General features: G+C 40.8%; 1 protein-coding gene across 2 annotated transcripts in view; it reads left to right on the top strand.

The window, feature by feature from the left end:
* Nucleotides 1–4,410: 4,410 nt before the first annotated feature.
* slc6a15 (solute carrier family 6 member 15) overlaps nt 4,411–17,343 on the top strand; it is a 43,953-nt gene continuing 31,020 nt past the window's right edge. The window contains exons 1-3 of one of the 2 annotated variants that reach the window (XM_072551634.1): nt 4,411–4,756; nt 14,229–14,695; nt 15,448–15,605. In XM_072551634.1, coding sequence (XP_072407735.1) covers nt 14,404–14,695; nt 15,448–15,605 — 450 coding nt within the window. In that variant the 5' untranslated portion in view covers nt 4,411–4,756; nt 14,229–14,403. Of the gene's footprint in view, nt 4,757–14,225; nt 14,696–15,447; nt 15,606–17,343 lie in introns of both variants that reach the window. The other variant, XM_072551635.1, reaches the window with a different exon arrangement.

Genomic DNA, 17,343 nt, shown 5'->3' with positions numbered 1-17,343 from the left:
CCTGAGTGAATACTGATGAAAAGTATTCATTCAGTGTCTCCCCAATCTCTTCAGGCTCCACACGCAACTTCCCACTACTATCCTTGACTGGACGTATTCCTACCCTAGTCATTCTTTTATTCCGGACATATCTATAGAAAGCCTTTGGGTTTTCCCTAATCCTACCAACGAAGGACTTTTCATGTCCCCTCCTTGCTGCTCTGAGCTCTCTCTTCAGATCCTTCCTGGCTACCTTATAACACTCAATCGCCCCAATTGAACCTTCACGCCTCATCTTTACATAGGCCGCCCTCTTCCCTTTAACAAGGGATTCCAATTCTTTATTAAACCATGGCTCCCTCACACGACCCTTTCCTCCCTGCCTGACAGGTACATACTTATCAAGGACACTCAATAGTTGCTCCTTGAACAAGCTCCACATATCAATTACGCCCTTGCCTTGAAGCCTACTTTTCCAAGCCACGCATCCTAAGTCATGCCTCACCGCATCATAATTTCCCTGCCCCCAGCTATAACTCTTGCCCTGCAGTGCACACTTATCCCTCTCCATCACTAGAGTAAAAGTCACCGAATTGTGGTCACTGTCCCCGAAGTGCTCACCTACCTCTAATTCTAACACCTGGCCTGGTTCGTTACCCAGAACCAAATCCAGTATGGCCTCACCTCTTGTTGGCCTGTCTACATATTGTGTCAGGAAACCCTCCTGCACACGTTGGACAAACACCGACCCATCTAACGAACTCGAGCTATAGCTTTCCCAATCAATATCAGGAAAGTTAAAGTCCCCCATAACAACCACCTTATTACTTTCACTCTTCTCCTGAATCATCCTCGCAATCCTTTCTTCTACGTTTCTAGGACTATTAGGAGGCCTGTAAAAAACTCCTAACAGGGTGACCTCACCTTTCCTATTCCTAACCTCAGCCCAAACTACCTCAGATGGCGAGTCTTCATCCATCGTCCTTTCCACCGCTGTAATACTATCTTTGACAAGCAATGCCACACCTCCCCCTCTTTTACCCCCACCTCTGACCCTACTAAAACATTTAAACCCTGGAACCTGCAACAGCCAATCCTGTCCCTGTTCTACCCATGTCTCCGTAATAGCCACAACATCGAAATCCCAGGTACCAACCCACGCTGCAGGTTCACCTACCTTATTTCGTATACTTCTTGCATTGAAGTATAACACTTCAAGCCACTTTCCTGTTTACAGGCACCCTCCTTTGAGATTGATGCCATGTTCCTAACCTCCCTACACTCCAGGTCCTGCACCCTAAAGCTACAGTCTAGATTCCCATGCCCCTGCAGAATTAGTTTAAACCCTCCCCAAGAGCACTAGCAAACCTCCCCCCAAGGATACTGGCGCCCCTCAGGATCAGGTGTAGACCATCCTGTTTATAGAGGTCCCACCTTCCCCAGAAAGAACCCCAGTTATCCAGGTACCGGAATCCCTCCCTCCTGCACCATCCCTGTGGCCACGCATTTAACTGTTCTCTCTCCCTATTCCTCGACTCTCTATCACGTGGCACGGGTAACAAACCAGGGACAACAACTCTGTTCGTTCTAACTCTGAGCTACCAACCTAGCTCCCTGAAAGCCTGCCTAACATCCTCAGCACTCCTCCTACCTATGTCGTTGGTGCCAATGTGGACCACGACTTCGGGCTGCTCCCCCTCCCCCTTAAGGACCCAGAAAACATGATCAGAGACATCACGTTCCCTTGCACCTGGGAGGCAACATACCAAACGTGAGTCTCTCTCGCCCCCACAAAACCGCGTATCTGTGCCCTGAACTATCGAGTCCCCAATTACTATTGCTCTGCTCTTCTCCACCCTTCCCTTCTGAGCAACGGGGACATACTCTCCCTTTTATCACACCTGAAACCTTGAACCTTCAAGTCACATTCCTGAGATAACTTAAGATTTCATAAAAACTTTAATGCATTGTCTGAACTGTCACCTTTTTTCAAAAATCTAAAGTTATTTTGGGAATGTGACTTGAAAGAAGTTCTGGGATTTACATATTAATGAATCAAAACCTGTAACCCATTCTCGGTGATTAAAGATTTAACAGTAATCTAGGTTTGTTCAATACATCACATCAGTTGTATGACACTTTGATCTTTTACTGTAAATTCTGTGTCCTATGATCCTACCCCACTAGCTACCTGATGAAGGAGTAGTGCTCTGAAAGATTGCACTTCCAAATAAACCTGTTGGACTATAACCTGGTGTTCTGTGATTTTTAATACAATCACAACAGTCAAGGATTACTTTTTTAAAGTATCCCACATGACATCTGACTCCTTGCTGCAGACGTAAGGTCACTTGACAACATTTTATATCTCACTTGCTGTTATCCATGTGAGCAAACCCCAGCTCCACTCTTTCTATTATTTCCATCATTAATTCTGATTGTGAGTGAAAGACCTGGAGACTGCAGCAGCCAATTGACACTATTCATTTGTCCTGCAGAAGGCAGCACACAATATACAAACATCTGGCATATGGCACCAAACAAACAGATAGTAATGGCCATAAAATGGCTTCTACTCTCAGCTAGCAAGTGAGGATGGAAATGTCCCTTCACTAAGTTTGAAAGAGTCTTTTAAAATATTCATATGGATTATTCGATATTTTTGTCAGCTGCTGCTTCTATTTTTAGAAAGCCACATAGCAGTTGTAAAGTAAGAAAAATGGTTATGCCATCATAAAACAAAATGATGTTTTTTCCCTCTCAGAGATTGCTAGATACAATATCCTCTCCATTGTGAAACACCTCAGAGACACATATTTGAGTTGGAGAATATCGGGACTTGAAGTATGATGAGATGCAAACGCTCAAGGTTTCAGGTGTGATAAAAGGGAGAGTATGACTAAGAGAAAACAGAGGATGTGTAACTTCTTGTTGGAAATAAGCAAAAAATAAGCATTTTATCATTAAGAGAATGATGCCACTAAAGCATCAAGCATCTTTTAAGTTTTGGAATGACCTCTATCAAGGTGTGTGGCAATCTAAATTACAGGACCTGTTTAGTAGTGGTGTCCTGTACACCAATTCAGAGTGATGTAAACAGTGTGGGTTCCGTTCCCATACCAGCTGAAATTACCACAAAGGTTCCCATTTCTCAACCCTTCCCTCAACTCTCACCATACTTGAGGTGTCATGAAACTACCACTGATTGTCTCTCTCTTTTGAGATGGCATCCCTATGGAACTAAGGTGACTTTATCAGGTTACATATCAGAGTTGAATTTTTTGTAAGTAGCTCCATGCAAAGACTTTTGTTATATATTCACTCATGGGATATTGGCATCACTGGTTGAGCTAGTATTATTGCTCATACCTAGTTGCCCTTGAGTTCCCTTCCGAAGATGCTGCAGTCCATGTGCCAGCTGGTTCGTTTTCACTTTTTTTCCGAGCAGTTGATACAATGGAATGGCTTGTTATGTCATTTCAGAGGCCACTTAAGAGTCAATCACATTGCTGTGGGTCTGGAGACACATGTAAGTCGGACCAGGTAAAGTTTCCTTCCCTAAAAGGTGGTGATGAATCAAGTAGGTTTTTCTGACAAGTGAAATGGTTATCATTAGATTCCTAATTCTAGTTATTTTTATTGAATTTAAATTCCAATATCGGCCATAGCATAGTTTGAACCCTGGCCCCTAAAACATTACCTGGGTCTCTGGATTAATAGTTTAGCCATACTAGGCCATCACATCCCCAAAGCTTGGTCGCCGGTTCTCTTGTCTGACAGTAACGTACTAGTAATCTTCTGATGCATAGTTCAGGATTAGGGTGCTAGAGACCTATCATATTCTATAAATCAAGATGTCCTGGGAAAGACAATATTAGGGATGTATCCTTGAAGACTGCACGACATATCGACCAATCGGGCAAAAAACGCCTCGGCTTCGTCAGAATGAGACTTTGAGCAAAGTGTTACAATCTCTATCGCTGCCGCAGTGCTCCGGGACTTTAATTGCAAATCTGACTGCAGTAGAAAACTGAACATCTGTGAGTTTTAATAACTGAAGTACGGGCGAAGATAGAGCACCAAGAACAGGTCTGCAAACGGGAAGCCGGATCAATAACATTAGTGTGACCGTGATGCTGCCCGATCATTTTCATGCCGTTTCTCACTGTTCGCGATAGCAATCAAAGACATTGCATCGGTTATTGGAAAATGCAGAATCCTTTTTCTCAATTTGTGCGTCAACGCCCCTTTGAGTTTGAAGTCTTCAAACTGTTTGGCCAAGTACTATATAGATAATTAGTAGGTTAAATTAAAGAGCTTTACTGAGATTGAAGGGAAAGGTGCGACCTTATGCCCGGCTGAACTGTTTTTGGAGGATGAATAGAGCCTGATATATCACCCAAAGTATAATGAGGCACTCTGTACATTGCCACAATGCAATCTTAATCCGGTCCAGGTTTTTGGCCCTTGGGTAAATCTTCGATCTGAACAATACTAATCTGGGGGAGGTGTAAACTGCATAAAATAAAACAAAATCTTTTTTTATCACGAAATTGGAAATCGGGGGGAGGTGTAACCTTATTGGAAGTCGACCGAGAAAATCCCTTTAAGTGAACAGCTTGTGTTATTGACGTTCGTCACTGGAGGGTGGGTGTTCAGTGAAGGTGTGGCTCTCTGTTAGAAACATTCAAGTCTCTCATCATGTGAAAGCCACTTCTCCAGTCCCTCAGCAAAGCCAACACAGAGCCTTCACTCATTCCACTTGCGTTGTGAGAAGGTAAGATGATGCGCAGCATTACAAGTCATCGCCACAAATTGTATTTACCTTTGTTTTAAAATAAAACGATTGTAATTTGTAATGTAATTCCAATTTAGAACGATTTGTAATTTGGATATGTTCCAGTGAAGGTAGGGTAAATCTATTGGAATAGGTCGTGCGTTTGAGAATTGTGAAGAAAATAATACGCTTAGCTCGGGAGCATTTCATTCACGGTGCTGCAGCCCTGCACTAATTACATTGCAAAAAGCAAACGGTGTTGTAGACGGGGGCGGAACAGAGATCGGCGAAATCAGTTCTTTGATTTTATTTGGTTGGTAACTTGGCGGAGTTGGTTGGATGGCGGCTGTCTGAGAGAGGATGGGATTTGCGTATGTTTAGGCTTGTATGCAAATTTCATCTCGCGGGTTGTGTCTGCTCGGCCCACTGCGTCTGTATGTGCCGCACATACAATAATATATACACACAGACATTCAGATACAAGCAGGCACCAATGCAAACACCCACAAATACATCGACACACATGGAAGTGCTCGCATGTCAATGTCAACACAAACCCACCAGACTGCACAGGAGTTTATTTCTTTATATGCAATGCACGATAACGCTGCGTGGTGCTGCAGTGTGCGCTGCATTTAATCTGCTGCAGTCTGTATTGACAAGTTTCATTCCAAGGTCGCTTAAAGTGTGTCCTGCGACCCTCCTCCCCACACGCCCCTCCTGTCAGTTTGTTCGACCCACACCTGTCGAGTTTAATGGATAATGGTTTCACGTTGGCTTCCTCTCGCTTCATATTTGATGGATAGAGGGAATATTGTTGTCAATGAAATAACTCTCCAGTACTGACCGTATTTCTGTGGGCAGACGCGGGGTTGAGAGGATGGAACCCAGCCCTTGTTGAGAATGATGGGGGTGTTGTAGTGTGTGCAGATGTAGAAGAGGTTGTGATGGGGAGATAAAACTTGCTGTCAGGGGTGGGGGAGGCTGCTGAAGGACGCGATGATCCTCATCCAGCCACACTCTCATCTTTCAGCATCCCGTGACTGTGGGGAGCAGTCAATCTTGTAGCCGGTTTATTGAATAAAATGACTCACCCCTGGTTGTGTCAGAGTGATGCAACAGGAATTATTGAGTATCTCAATCTGACACCTGCCTGTGTGTGTGCTTTGTATTTCATTTTAATTCTGTACACTGACCCAATGCCCATGAAATGATTTACCAGGCAGCTGGTGTAATGCGGAGGTGGGATGTCTACTTTGAGTCGCTATTGATTTCATGGGGACAGTTTGATAGGCATTGGAGAGCAATGTGTTTGATTCCTCTCTAGAGAGGTCGCTGAGGCAAAAATGAAATTCATCTGAAATAACGGCATTATCTTTCTGGATATTTTGAATACTGACTCTTTTTATTTTGGTTAAATAAGACGCCAGCTGGAAATATAAAGTTACAGCATTCTGCTTTAAAGCCACAAACCGCCATCTCGAGTGGCCAATCCCGCTTTTGTATCATCCCCGCTGACATGTCAGATTGTTGAACACTTTGGCGCTGGCTGCGGCTGGTTTGGCTTTTTAGCAGGTTTTCAGACGAGATCTCAATGTAGCATTGTGTGAGAATCGCAAATTAAATTTGACAATCCAACGGTAGCTCGCAATTGTTTCAAAATTACGGATGGTTAACACACATAACCTACCCCGTTTCTGTTGCTAACCTGGAGCAGACACACGATGGGCCGAATGGCCGCCGCCCGCGCCACAAGATTCTGCGATCCAGATTAACATTCAGAATCATTCATATTCAGATTTGAGATTGCGTTTGTTAAAAGGCGTTAGCTGCTTGTATTCCCTTTTTCCATAAACGAAATCCCAAACATTAAGAATCTTGCCAAACGTTGAGTCGACGTCTTCCTTCTAATACAGATTTACAAGTGAAACTCTGTATTTTAGGAATTTGATTCCTGGTGATAATTATGGTTGTGACTGTGCTACAGGCTGGTTAATCCTCAGTGGAACGTGTACATCCTGATGATACCTAACACTCCTTTAATTATCAAATCTTGACACATCTTTTTAGACATAACTCTATTTACAAATAAAATCAGTTGCTTAGGTCTAATAATGCTGGAAATTTCCATGTTGGGGAATGTTTCAGAAACTATAACTAAGTAATGCTGATATCCTAATGGAATTTTGATTCATACAGTTTTATTTATTATGAGGACTGGTGGGCTGGGGTTCTGTGTTTTAAACTATATACTTGTTCATCATAAATAATGTTGTTAGACAAAGTAGTGAGGAAGCATGTTTTCTGCTGAACTGAATAGCTGCTGATTTCTCCTGTGCAAAAGTGGTGATCATCTTCCACATTGGGCTCAAAGGGAGGTCAGTTAACCCATTGTGTCTCAGTGAAGAATAATCTTTGAAGAGCTGTCTGTTTCTTATGATCCACTTGGTGTTTCTTCATAGTCTTGTAACTTTCTCCTTTTCAGGTATATATATGACCATAAGACAAAGGAGTAGAAGTAGGCCATTCAGCCCATCGAGTCCACTCCACCATTCAATGAGATCATGGCTGATCTGATAATCCTCAACTCCACTGCCTTTTCCCTGTTACCCTTGATTGCTGCACTGGTGAAAAATCTGTCTATGTTAGTTTAGAATATGCAAGATGACCCAGCCTCAACAGCCCTTTGTGGTAAAGATTCCACACTCCAAAAGACCCAAGCACAGGATAATTGCAGTGAGCAATTTGGACAGTTGCTTTTCTGTTCATCTATTCACTTGGTAATAGCAGGAAGTCAAAATACGTACATTTCAAATAGGAGCTAGAAGCAAGAGTAAGCCATTCATCCCCTCAGCATTGCTGTGTCATTTAAAAAGATCATGGCTAATCTCAACTCCAATTCCCAGGTCAAATTTATGATTCAATCTGCTTCCATCATAATTTTAGCTATTCCAAATTAACAGAACCCTGTATTGAAAGAAATCTCAACCATCCCCGGGATTGTTTTTTACTTGTTTTCTTAAATCTGAGTCCTGAGCAACAGTTCACCAAAGCTCTTTCAGCGGCACCTTCCAATCCCAAAATCTCTATTACCCAGAAGGACAAGAGCAGCAAATGTATGGAAATATCACCACCTTCAGGTTACTTCCGAGGCACACACCATGCTGACTTGGAACTGTCATCATCGTTTCACTGTCACTGGGTCAATATCCTTAAACTCCCTCCCTAACTAGATTCTGCATGTACCTATGCCACATTGACTGCAGCAATTCAAGAAGGCATCTCACTACCACATTCTATGGAACATTTAGAAATGGACGTTACGGTTGATTCAACAGTGCCCCTGAATGAATTTTTAAAAGCCTGACATTTTATATACCTTTATCAATATCTCCTTAACCATTTCTGTTTTAGGATAAATATGGACCTTCTTCCCATAACTGGACTCTCTCATCCCAGTCTGGACTTTCTTTTGTTACTTCACCAAACCTTCACATCTTTCCAAAGATGTGTTGTCTGAAATTGGGCACAGTATTCTAGCTCAGGCCTCAGCAGTTTAATAATGGTTTACCATCACTTCTTGTGTTCTAATATTCTGCAGTTTCTTCCATAAAGCCAAGGATCTTATGTGCTTCTTTTTACTTCAACAAGCATCATCAGAACTTCAGGGGGCCTAATCCCTCAGGTCTGTCTGTTTCAAACTTTCCTTTAAATGTGTCATTTCTTCGCAGGTGTTCCAAAGTGATCGGAAGTGGGTTTGAGCCACAAAATCACAGAAGAAATCATTCGATCCAGTCATATCTGCTTTGGCTATCTGAGAATTTCTATTGCTAATGTGCTGCCTTTTCCCTGTAACCTTGCACGTTGTTTAAACAGAAGCAAGCATCCAATGCCTCACTTGACACTGTACTTCCAAACTTCCATCAAATCTCCCCTTGTATCTGAGTTCCAAGGAAAACAATTACAGCTTCTTCAATCTTTCCTCATAACTGATGTAGTCAAAAGGTGTGGTGCTGGAAAAGCACAACTGGTCAGGCAGCATTCGAGCAGCAGGAGAGTTGACATTTCAAGCATAAGCTCTTGTGCTTGAAACACCAACTCTCCTGCTGCTCGGATGCTGCCTGACTGACTGTGTTTTTCCAGCACCACACTTTTTGACTCTGATCTCCAGCATCTGCAGTTCTCATTTCCTCCCTCATAACTGAGGTATCTCATTGTACATCCCTCATGCACTCTGTCCAATGTATTCACATCCTTCCTGTAGCTTGGAACCCAGACCTGTTCACAGTACTCCAGCTGAGATCTAACCAGTGTTTTATCTAATGTCATCATAACCTCCCTGCTCTTGTACACTTTCTCACTATTTAAGAAGTCTAGGATATTGTCTGCTTGATCCTTAGCTCTGTCTACTCGTCATGCACCTTTAATCATCAAATCCCTGCAGGGATCTCATGGACACTTATAAAATTCTAACAGGACTAGACAGAGTAGATGCAAGGAGGATGTTCCCAATGCTGGGTGTGTCCAGAACCAGGGGTCATAGCCTGAAGATTCCAGGTAGACCATTTTGGATGGAGATGAGACATTTTTTTACCCTAAGAGTTGTAAGCCTGTGGAATTCATTAGCACAGGAAGTAGTTAATGTCAAAATATTGAACGTATTCAAGAAGCAAATAGATATAGCACTTGGGATGAATGGGACTGAAGGTTATGGGGAGAAAGCAGGATTAGGCTATTGAGTTGGACGATCAGCCATGATCACGATGAATAGGCCTTCTGCTGCTCCTATCTTCTATGTGCGGAAAGAGGCCATTTGGCCCATTAACTGTGCACCAACCCTTTGAACAGCATCCCACCCAGACACAGGCATCCCCACCCTATCCGTGCATTGACCATGGCCAATCCATCTAACCTGCACATCATGGATTGTGAGAAGAAACCAGAGCACCTGGTGGAAGTCCTCAAAGACACAGGGAAAATGTGCAAACTCCATACAGACAATCACCCAAAGCTAGGATTGAACCTGGCACTGTGAGGCAGGATTGCTAACCACTGAGTCATCATCTGCCCGCTAAATTATATCTGTGATTTATGTCAGTCATGCCTGGATCTCTCTGTTCCTGCACACCATTTAGAATATAATCCTTTATACTGTCTCTGTCTGAGGTAATGTACCAAAGTGCTTTACCTCACTCCTCAACACATTGGACTTCATCTGCCACCTATCTGCCGACTCCACTAATGTCTCAATATCACTTTGAAATTCACCATTGTCCTACTGACAGTTTATAATTCTCCTAAATTTTGTGTCATCTGCAAATTTCAAAACCACCGTCTACTCATCAAGTTCTAGATCACTTATCTATAGGTATATCAGTAAAAGCAATATTGATCCCTTGGGAACTCCAGTCAAAACTTTCTTCTAGCCCAAAAAATACTCATTAGCCATACCCTCTGTTTCCTATCACAGTTTTTTTTAAAAATCCATGTTAGTACTGTCCCTTTTATTCAAAGATCTATAACTTTCCTCACAAGTCTGTAGTCTGGCATTGTGTCAAAACTTTTTGGAAGCTGATGTACACTACATCATCAACCTTTCCCTCAACAGCCCTTTCTTGTCTCTTCAGACAAATACCAGCAAGTTAGACTTGATTTTCCCCTTCACAAATCCATGCTGGTTCTTCTGAATTGATTCACCTCTTCCCATCATAGAAACCCTAGAGTGTGGAAACAGGCCATTCAGCCCATTGAATCCACACCGACACTCCGAAGAATATCCAGACCCACTCTGTAACTAAATCCCTGTAACCCCACATATTCCATGGCTAACCCACCTAGCCTGCACATCCCTGGATACTGGGCAATTGCGCTAACACATTTTTGGAGGAAACCAGAGCACCTCGAGGAAATCCACGCAGACATGGAGAGAATGTGCAAACTCCACAGGGTCGCCCTGAGGTTGGGATTGAACCCAGGACCATGGTGCTGTGAGGCAGCAGTACTAACCACTGAGCCACCGTGCAACCCATGTCAGAATTGTATCAAATTATGAAAATCTGAAAGACTCAGGGATTGCATGTATAGAAGAGAACAAAAACCTTCAGTTTGTGCATTCAAAGAATATCTCTTGTTCATTGACATGGAGCCATTGTTCTATGGATTATTCCTTTGTTCCAGGTTTAAAGCCGTGAGATCGTAGGGCAACATTATCAGAAATGGGCATCATATGTTTAGAACCATAACCAGGACAATAAAAGATAAAGTTACACAGGTCAATTTGCTTATTAGAGAGCCACAACTGGTGGTGAGTTTGACCTGAGGATCACTGTACCTCAAGTGGAGGGTGGGGTTAAAAATGTGGGACTTTGATGGTGACTTCAACTAATACAGGAGTTTAACTTGTGCTGTTGACATTACTCTGAATTGTAAACCAGCCATCCAATTAACTAAGCTCACTGATCCTCCACAGCAATCAGGACTATAAAGTTTATTTAGCATTTTTAATGTAATCTGTCATCATTTACAATATGGAAGGTGAAGAACCAACTTGCACATTGGCCATGGAGTCTTGGAGGTAGTTGGACATCACTTCATTTTTCTGACACAATTTTTAAGAAATTGATAGCAAGCTGTGGTAAATTGCAACACTGATTTTTCAGCACAATAAGAGAAAAGATAACACAATAGAAGAAGTATATTTTTGTTTGCTATTTTGCATGAAAAACTGATGCATATGCATAACACTGACAGGTAAAGACAAATTCCTACTTTTATTTCAAAGCCTAAAGCACATTCAACAGATGATAGTTTTCTTAATTTTAATATAAAAATAGCCAAAAGCCTATCCACCAGTAACAATAAGGTGTGGTTCATCTTGGAATGCCATTCATTACATTGCAACTGCCTTCGAAGATCTGGAGGAGGTTTAGATCCTCATTTACTTGGGGGTGCTGCAGGAAACATTTTACCCATTAGCCCTGAAAGTGTTTTACATTTCAGCCCAATCTGCTCTCTTTCCCTATAAACTTTTATGTTTTTTCACCAATTATATATGTTAACTTTCAAATAATATTATGTTGTAATAATGTTGCATTAGAAATCCAAACTTTGGTGACAGTGTGAAATACAAACCCATTGGCTTGTGAGCTCCCAACCAGTGGAAATAGTTTGTTTTTCCTATTATCTTTTCAAAACTACTCTTTACTGTAAGCTCATATCAGACCTCATTTTAAGATTCTCAAATTAAGAGTTTTATACTTTTAAAAACTTATGACTGCAGAAAGTGAAAAACCTCAAGCATATGCTGCTTTTTTTTCTATTCAAATTTCTGGTAAAGTTGGTACAAAAAAGATAAAAATAAGTACTAGTTGCAAATTTTTTCTAGAATTACACTCTGCTCACATAACTACTTTCTGCATATGCTGTTACTAAACTATGTCATTGTTCAGACTGGATGCCATTGCTTCAAAACTAATACTTTCAATACCGCAATAATGTTCTTTCACCAAAATGAAATTTAGAAAGAAAAGCGAAGGACTAGGATTTCAGTATCTTGAGTCAGATTGACCATGGTATTTGTCATTGGTGGCCTTTATCTATTAAATCCCAATTCCCCAAAATTTCTCCTTATTCTCAAGTAAGTGTCATATTCCCTTTTACAATATCAATTGAATTATGGACATATAAGGACATTTATTTCACAGTCGGTTTTCATTTATTTAACCATACATTTTACAGTAGAAAACTCTGTTGCATTCTTAATCATCATCATTCTTCAATATGCGCATTTAATGTTGGTTGTCTGACCTTAGTTCACACAGAAATTAAGGTAAGAAATCTGACATTAATTCAAGCGAGGAGAACTTATAACTGTAACATAATTTGGACTGAGTCTCAACTTCTTAAAATTTTCATTACATGGTTACACTAGCACTGAGTTTGGCATAATACAGTAGCTTCACAAGCAAGGAGGGAGTAATCAATGGAATGTACCTGTCTTGACCACATACAGTGAGACATTTTATTATCCACCTCGGGGGAACTTCTGATAAAGAAGATCTTCCATTGATTCTAAGAAGCTGGCTGATTGGGTAAATTGTATGAGTTTATTTTTACATCTGAAGCACAGAAGCAAAACAGATTTATATTTTTATCAGGAACTCAAAGCAAAACACTATATAACTAACAATAATGGGTATAACTTTTCCATCAGCAAAATTATTCCTTTTGCTTCCATAGCAGAAATGTTTGCAATGTCAGAAAATTCTTTTTATTTTAGACCATTTTCATTACCTAGGGGATTACGTCTCTTAGAAGCTGCAGGGATTGTTCAGTCCATAGATAGTTCAATTTAAAATAAAGGACTGCAGTTTCTTGGCAAGAACAACCTCCATTACTTTGCATGATTTTTCTCTGTTGGACCTTTGATTGAATTGCCTCAGACTTGTCCAATATTGGAAAATGCAGCTCTTTTATTTCCTTATTTCCTTACTAATTGTAAAACATACCTTGGTTGAATAGAAATTAGAATTTGCTCTGGGGTTTTTCATCTCACAGCTTTTGAAGGTTAGTTTACTAAGACTTTAAATTCTTTTCATATCAGAGTTCTATTCCTAATATTGGGAACTATATGGCTGTACATTTATCCCATTATTTTGTGCACCCAAAGCCAGTGAGATGTTGCATCTTCGAGAATAGCTTGAACTAAACTGCTTTAGTCTAATTAGTTCGTAAGTTGCAGCCACATTCACTATGCATACATGGAGCAGGAACTATTTAGCACAACATGCATTTATTGTCTTTTTACACGGCTCCGTATTTTTTTGAATTTACCCTGTCTTCACTGCATCAAACATCAAGTTCTCAAATATCTTCTGGCTGACTGACAATTCACCAAACTTTGGTGAATCAAATTTATATGGTTTATGTCCTCTTACTGAAGCATATGTCCATCTCTATCAATCTCAAATGGCTCACTAACCTCCAGAGTGTTATTTTCAAGAAAACCATCTTGAAATCTCTCACGAACTTAAACCATTCAAGATGAACAATATATTCTGAGTATGTAACTCTATGTTCATTTTTCAATCCTCTGACTCCTTTGATCCACTTTCATTTGATATGGATGTTTTAGTCACTAAACCTCTATCCTAGGGAAATCCATCCAAATTACAGTTCCTCCTCCATTCCCCACACTCCCTCTTGTTCACAAATGTTGGTTAAAATTTATGGACCATTTTTGTCTATTTCCTTAATATCTAATGCTATTAATGTAGTATCCTTCTCATCTTGTATCTGAAATGTTATGCTAAATGGAGGGTGTTACACAAATGCAATGCTAATTCTTTGCGGGCGGTTCTGAATAATAAGACAAGTTACAGAATAAAACAACAGATCTTTAAAAAGCTGAATAAACTGTTGCTTCTAATGTTTGTTCTACTAGTGATGAAGTATGAATGTTTTTCTTCAGCAGATTTTGAACTACGGAATACTCTGTCAGACTCACATCATCTCAGGACTTCAATAACTATTCATCAGCTTGTCTGTTGGTGTCACTGCTTGCTTGTTTGCATCAAGTTACATTTGACTGAATGTATTGCTGCTAGACTTTCGTACAGTGTTACAGAATCAGTGATCTAGTATTTCCAATGCCTAAAAATAGCAAAGTTGCAAAGAAGGAACTTGATGAAGATGTCACAGAGTCTGTCAAGGACCTTCTTTCCAATGAGGACATGAATGACGATCAATTTAAAAAGAGTGCATTATATGTAGATGACTCCCAAACTGACAAAGATGTGGACATTGAAGAAGGATCTGATATTGAAGAAGAAAGGCCAGCCTGGAATAGCAAACTTCAGTATATTCTGGCACAGGTTGGATTCTCAGTTGGCTTAGGCAACGTATGGCGATTCCCATATTTATGCCAAAAAAATGGTGGAGGTAAGTGCACAACAACCAAAATATTCTCCTTAGAGCTAGAACACGCATTGAGCAATAACTCAATGCTCTCCTTAGTTAAGACAGGATTAGTTTGAATCATTTTAATTCTTTGTAGTTTTCAAAATTTTGTAATTACCGTGACCAGTGGGTGCTGTGTTTGAAAATTAGGAAACTGATTATGTTATTTTATAATTAAGTATAATTACTTTTATGACTTGAAGGATTATTGTTTGCATTCCGCTCTCAAATTTATGTGCAGCCATGTCTAATAATTTGGAGTTTTGTGATCAATTCAAGCAGAAGTGTATCATGAAGCTCATTTATTGTGTAGTGACACTGGCATGCTCTGTTTTGAGCTCTCAGGCTGACTTGCACATTTATGAACTTTTATACGCATAGTTTAGAAAAACAGATTGAATGAATATGTCTTACTTAGTGCAGTAAAGTAAAATGATTTTTTAAAATATCGATTAAAGTGCATCTGTTTGAAACAAAAGCATGAAAATATGATCTCAATATAATTAACGTCCACCAGTTTGAAAGGTATGCCACAAAATTGATGAATCAAAATTCATGTGTTTCATAAACAATAAATATATCACAAATCTTTACGACTTTGTATTGAATGAAGTCATGGAGGTGTAAAGCATAGAAACAGACCCTTCAGTCCAAATTGCGCATGCCGCTGTGTTAGTTAAAACAACTGTACAAAAATGCTCGTGTATTCTAAAACCGTTTTCTGTCTTTTTTAGGTGCCTACCTCGTGCCTTATTTGCTTTTACTGCTCATTATTGGGATCCCATTGTTTTTCTTGGAGCTTGCTGTGGGCCAAAGGATCCGACGTGGCAGTATTGGTGTATGGAATTTCATCAGCCCCAGACTTGGAGGAATTGGATTTTCAAGCTGCATTGTATGTTTTTAAATGTTTTATCCTGCAAGGTCATAAAGAATTAGTGAATGATGCCTGAGGAAGTAATTTAATTTCCCCACGTTTCCAATTTGTCTCTAATTGGACAGAAAGGTTGCTTTGTTCTGATCCAATCACATGAGCATTTTTAGAGCATCAAAAGAGATTATTGAAATATTGGTGTTTTAAACTGATTCATCAAACATTGGAATAATTGGCAAACATTGCACTTTTTTCTTGCTGCACTGCTTTGAGCTATTTTGAAGGAACATAAAATCTCAGCATTTCTTACAGTTATTTGAAAATTACAGATCACCAGCAAGTATAATTAAAACTCACTGTACGTGTAATTATAAGCTTTAATTTAATGGCTAACTCTCTGTACAATATTGGTTAAAAGTACGCCAAGGCAATTAGCTGCAGAGATGTGGAGTCAGGCCATTTGGACAATTCACTATATATTTGGCCTTCCATTGGCAACTCTTCTGATGTGAAATGCATTGGCTTTTTGTAGCAGCTTCACTGTTGTTGCAGCCAAATAAAAATTCAAAGTCTCTATGCAGACAGTTATCTTTTCTATGACCTGCTCACCATCTCCCTTGCAACTGTCTCTCTCACACTTGCTGGTCCTCCTATTTGACATTCTCAATCCCTCCCTAACTTTCTCCCACTTGCACCATCCCCTCACTCCACTCACTTCTTGAACCCTTACTCACAGCCAGGATTCAGGAGAAAGTGACAGTAAACAAAAAGGATTGGGAGAGGAAAGCAGTCACCAGGAGGGGGTGGTGAGCAGGAAAGAGGCAGCGAGTTGGCAATTCAGTGACCGGGACAAAGGCAGGAAGTGAAAACCAGCTAATGAGAGAATCAAGAGCAAGAAGGAAAGAGTGGGAGGCAAATAGAAGGCGTTAATAAGTTACTTAACACATTAGTGTTGTTCAGTTGGCATATTTTATGGGACAAGGGCAGGTTGTCTTCATCCACTGCCCTGCATACAGTTGGGATTAGATTGAGGCCAGGTGGGAGGGCAGTGATGAGAGCAGAGGGGAATTTTACCAACTTCCTCAACTGAAAATGCAGGGTGGGATGATGGGGGGGGGGGGAGGGGGGAGGGGGAGTGGAGTGGAGGATGTTGGCAGGGGGAGGGGACCATAACATTCTGCCTTTGATCCACTGCAATTATTAGACACTTAATGGCTGCATCTCACCCACCCTCAATTTTGAAGGTGGCTGGAGGGGTTCACGGGTAGGAATACAGCCTAGCAGGTCAGCCTGCTCACACATTGGGGGTGGAAAGGCATGTCAACACTCTCCCCTACCGCTAATGTCTGCTTCGTGTGCGTAATCACTCACATTGCTGACACCCGCTTTGATAGTTCCAGTGCTCTTGCACTCACCTTCTCTCCCCAGCTCATATCTGATTCCTGGGCTCTGGGGTTTTAGAATTTGGCAAATTATTGTAGTCCCAGTCATGATCATGACTATTACAGGTGCTGATTGGATTAAAGGTAAAGTAACCATAGCCTTACCAAATCATAGGATTGCTCTCTCATTAAAGAGAGATGACTGGTGATGTTTTAACCTGCGAGTCACCGTGCCCCGGACAAGGGGAGCGGTTGAGAAGGAGAGATATTCATGGTAACCTCAGACAGTGTTGATATCACTCCACATTACAAAGCATCTATCCAGTCAACTAAACTAACTGACCATGTTGTCTGGGCTACAGAGTTGCTGACCAATC

Source organism: Chiloscyllium punctatum, chromosome 32 (genome assembly GCF_047496795.1).
Source record: "Chiloscyllium punctatum isolate Juve2018m chromosome 32, sChiPun1.3, whole genome shotgun sequence".
NCBI classification, from domain to species: Eukaryota; Metazoa; Chordata; class Chondrichthyes; order Orectolobiformes; family Hemiscylliidae; genus Chiloscyllium; species Chiloscyllium punctatum.
Note: the sequence above shows the minus strand (reverse complement) of the source record. Positions and strands in the feature narration are given on the sequence as shown.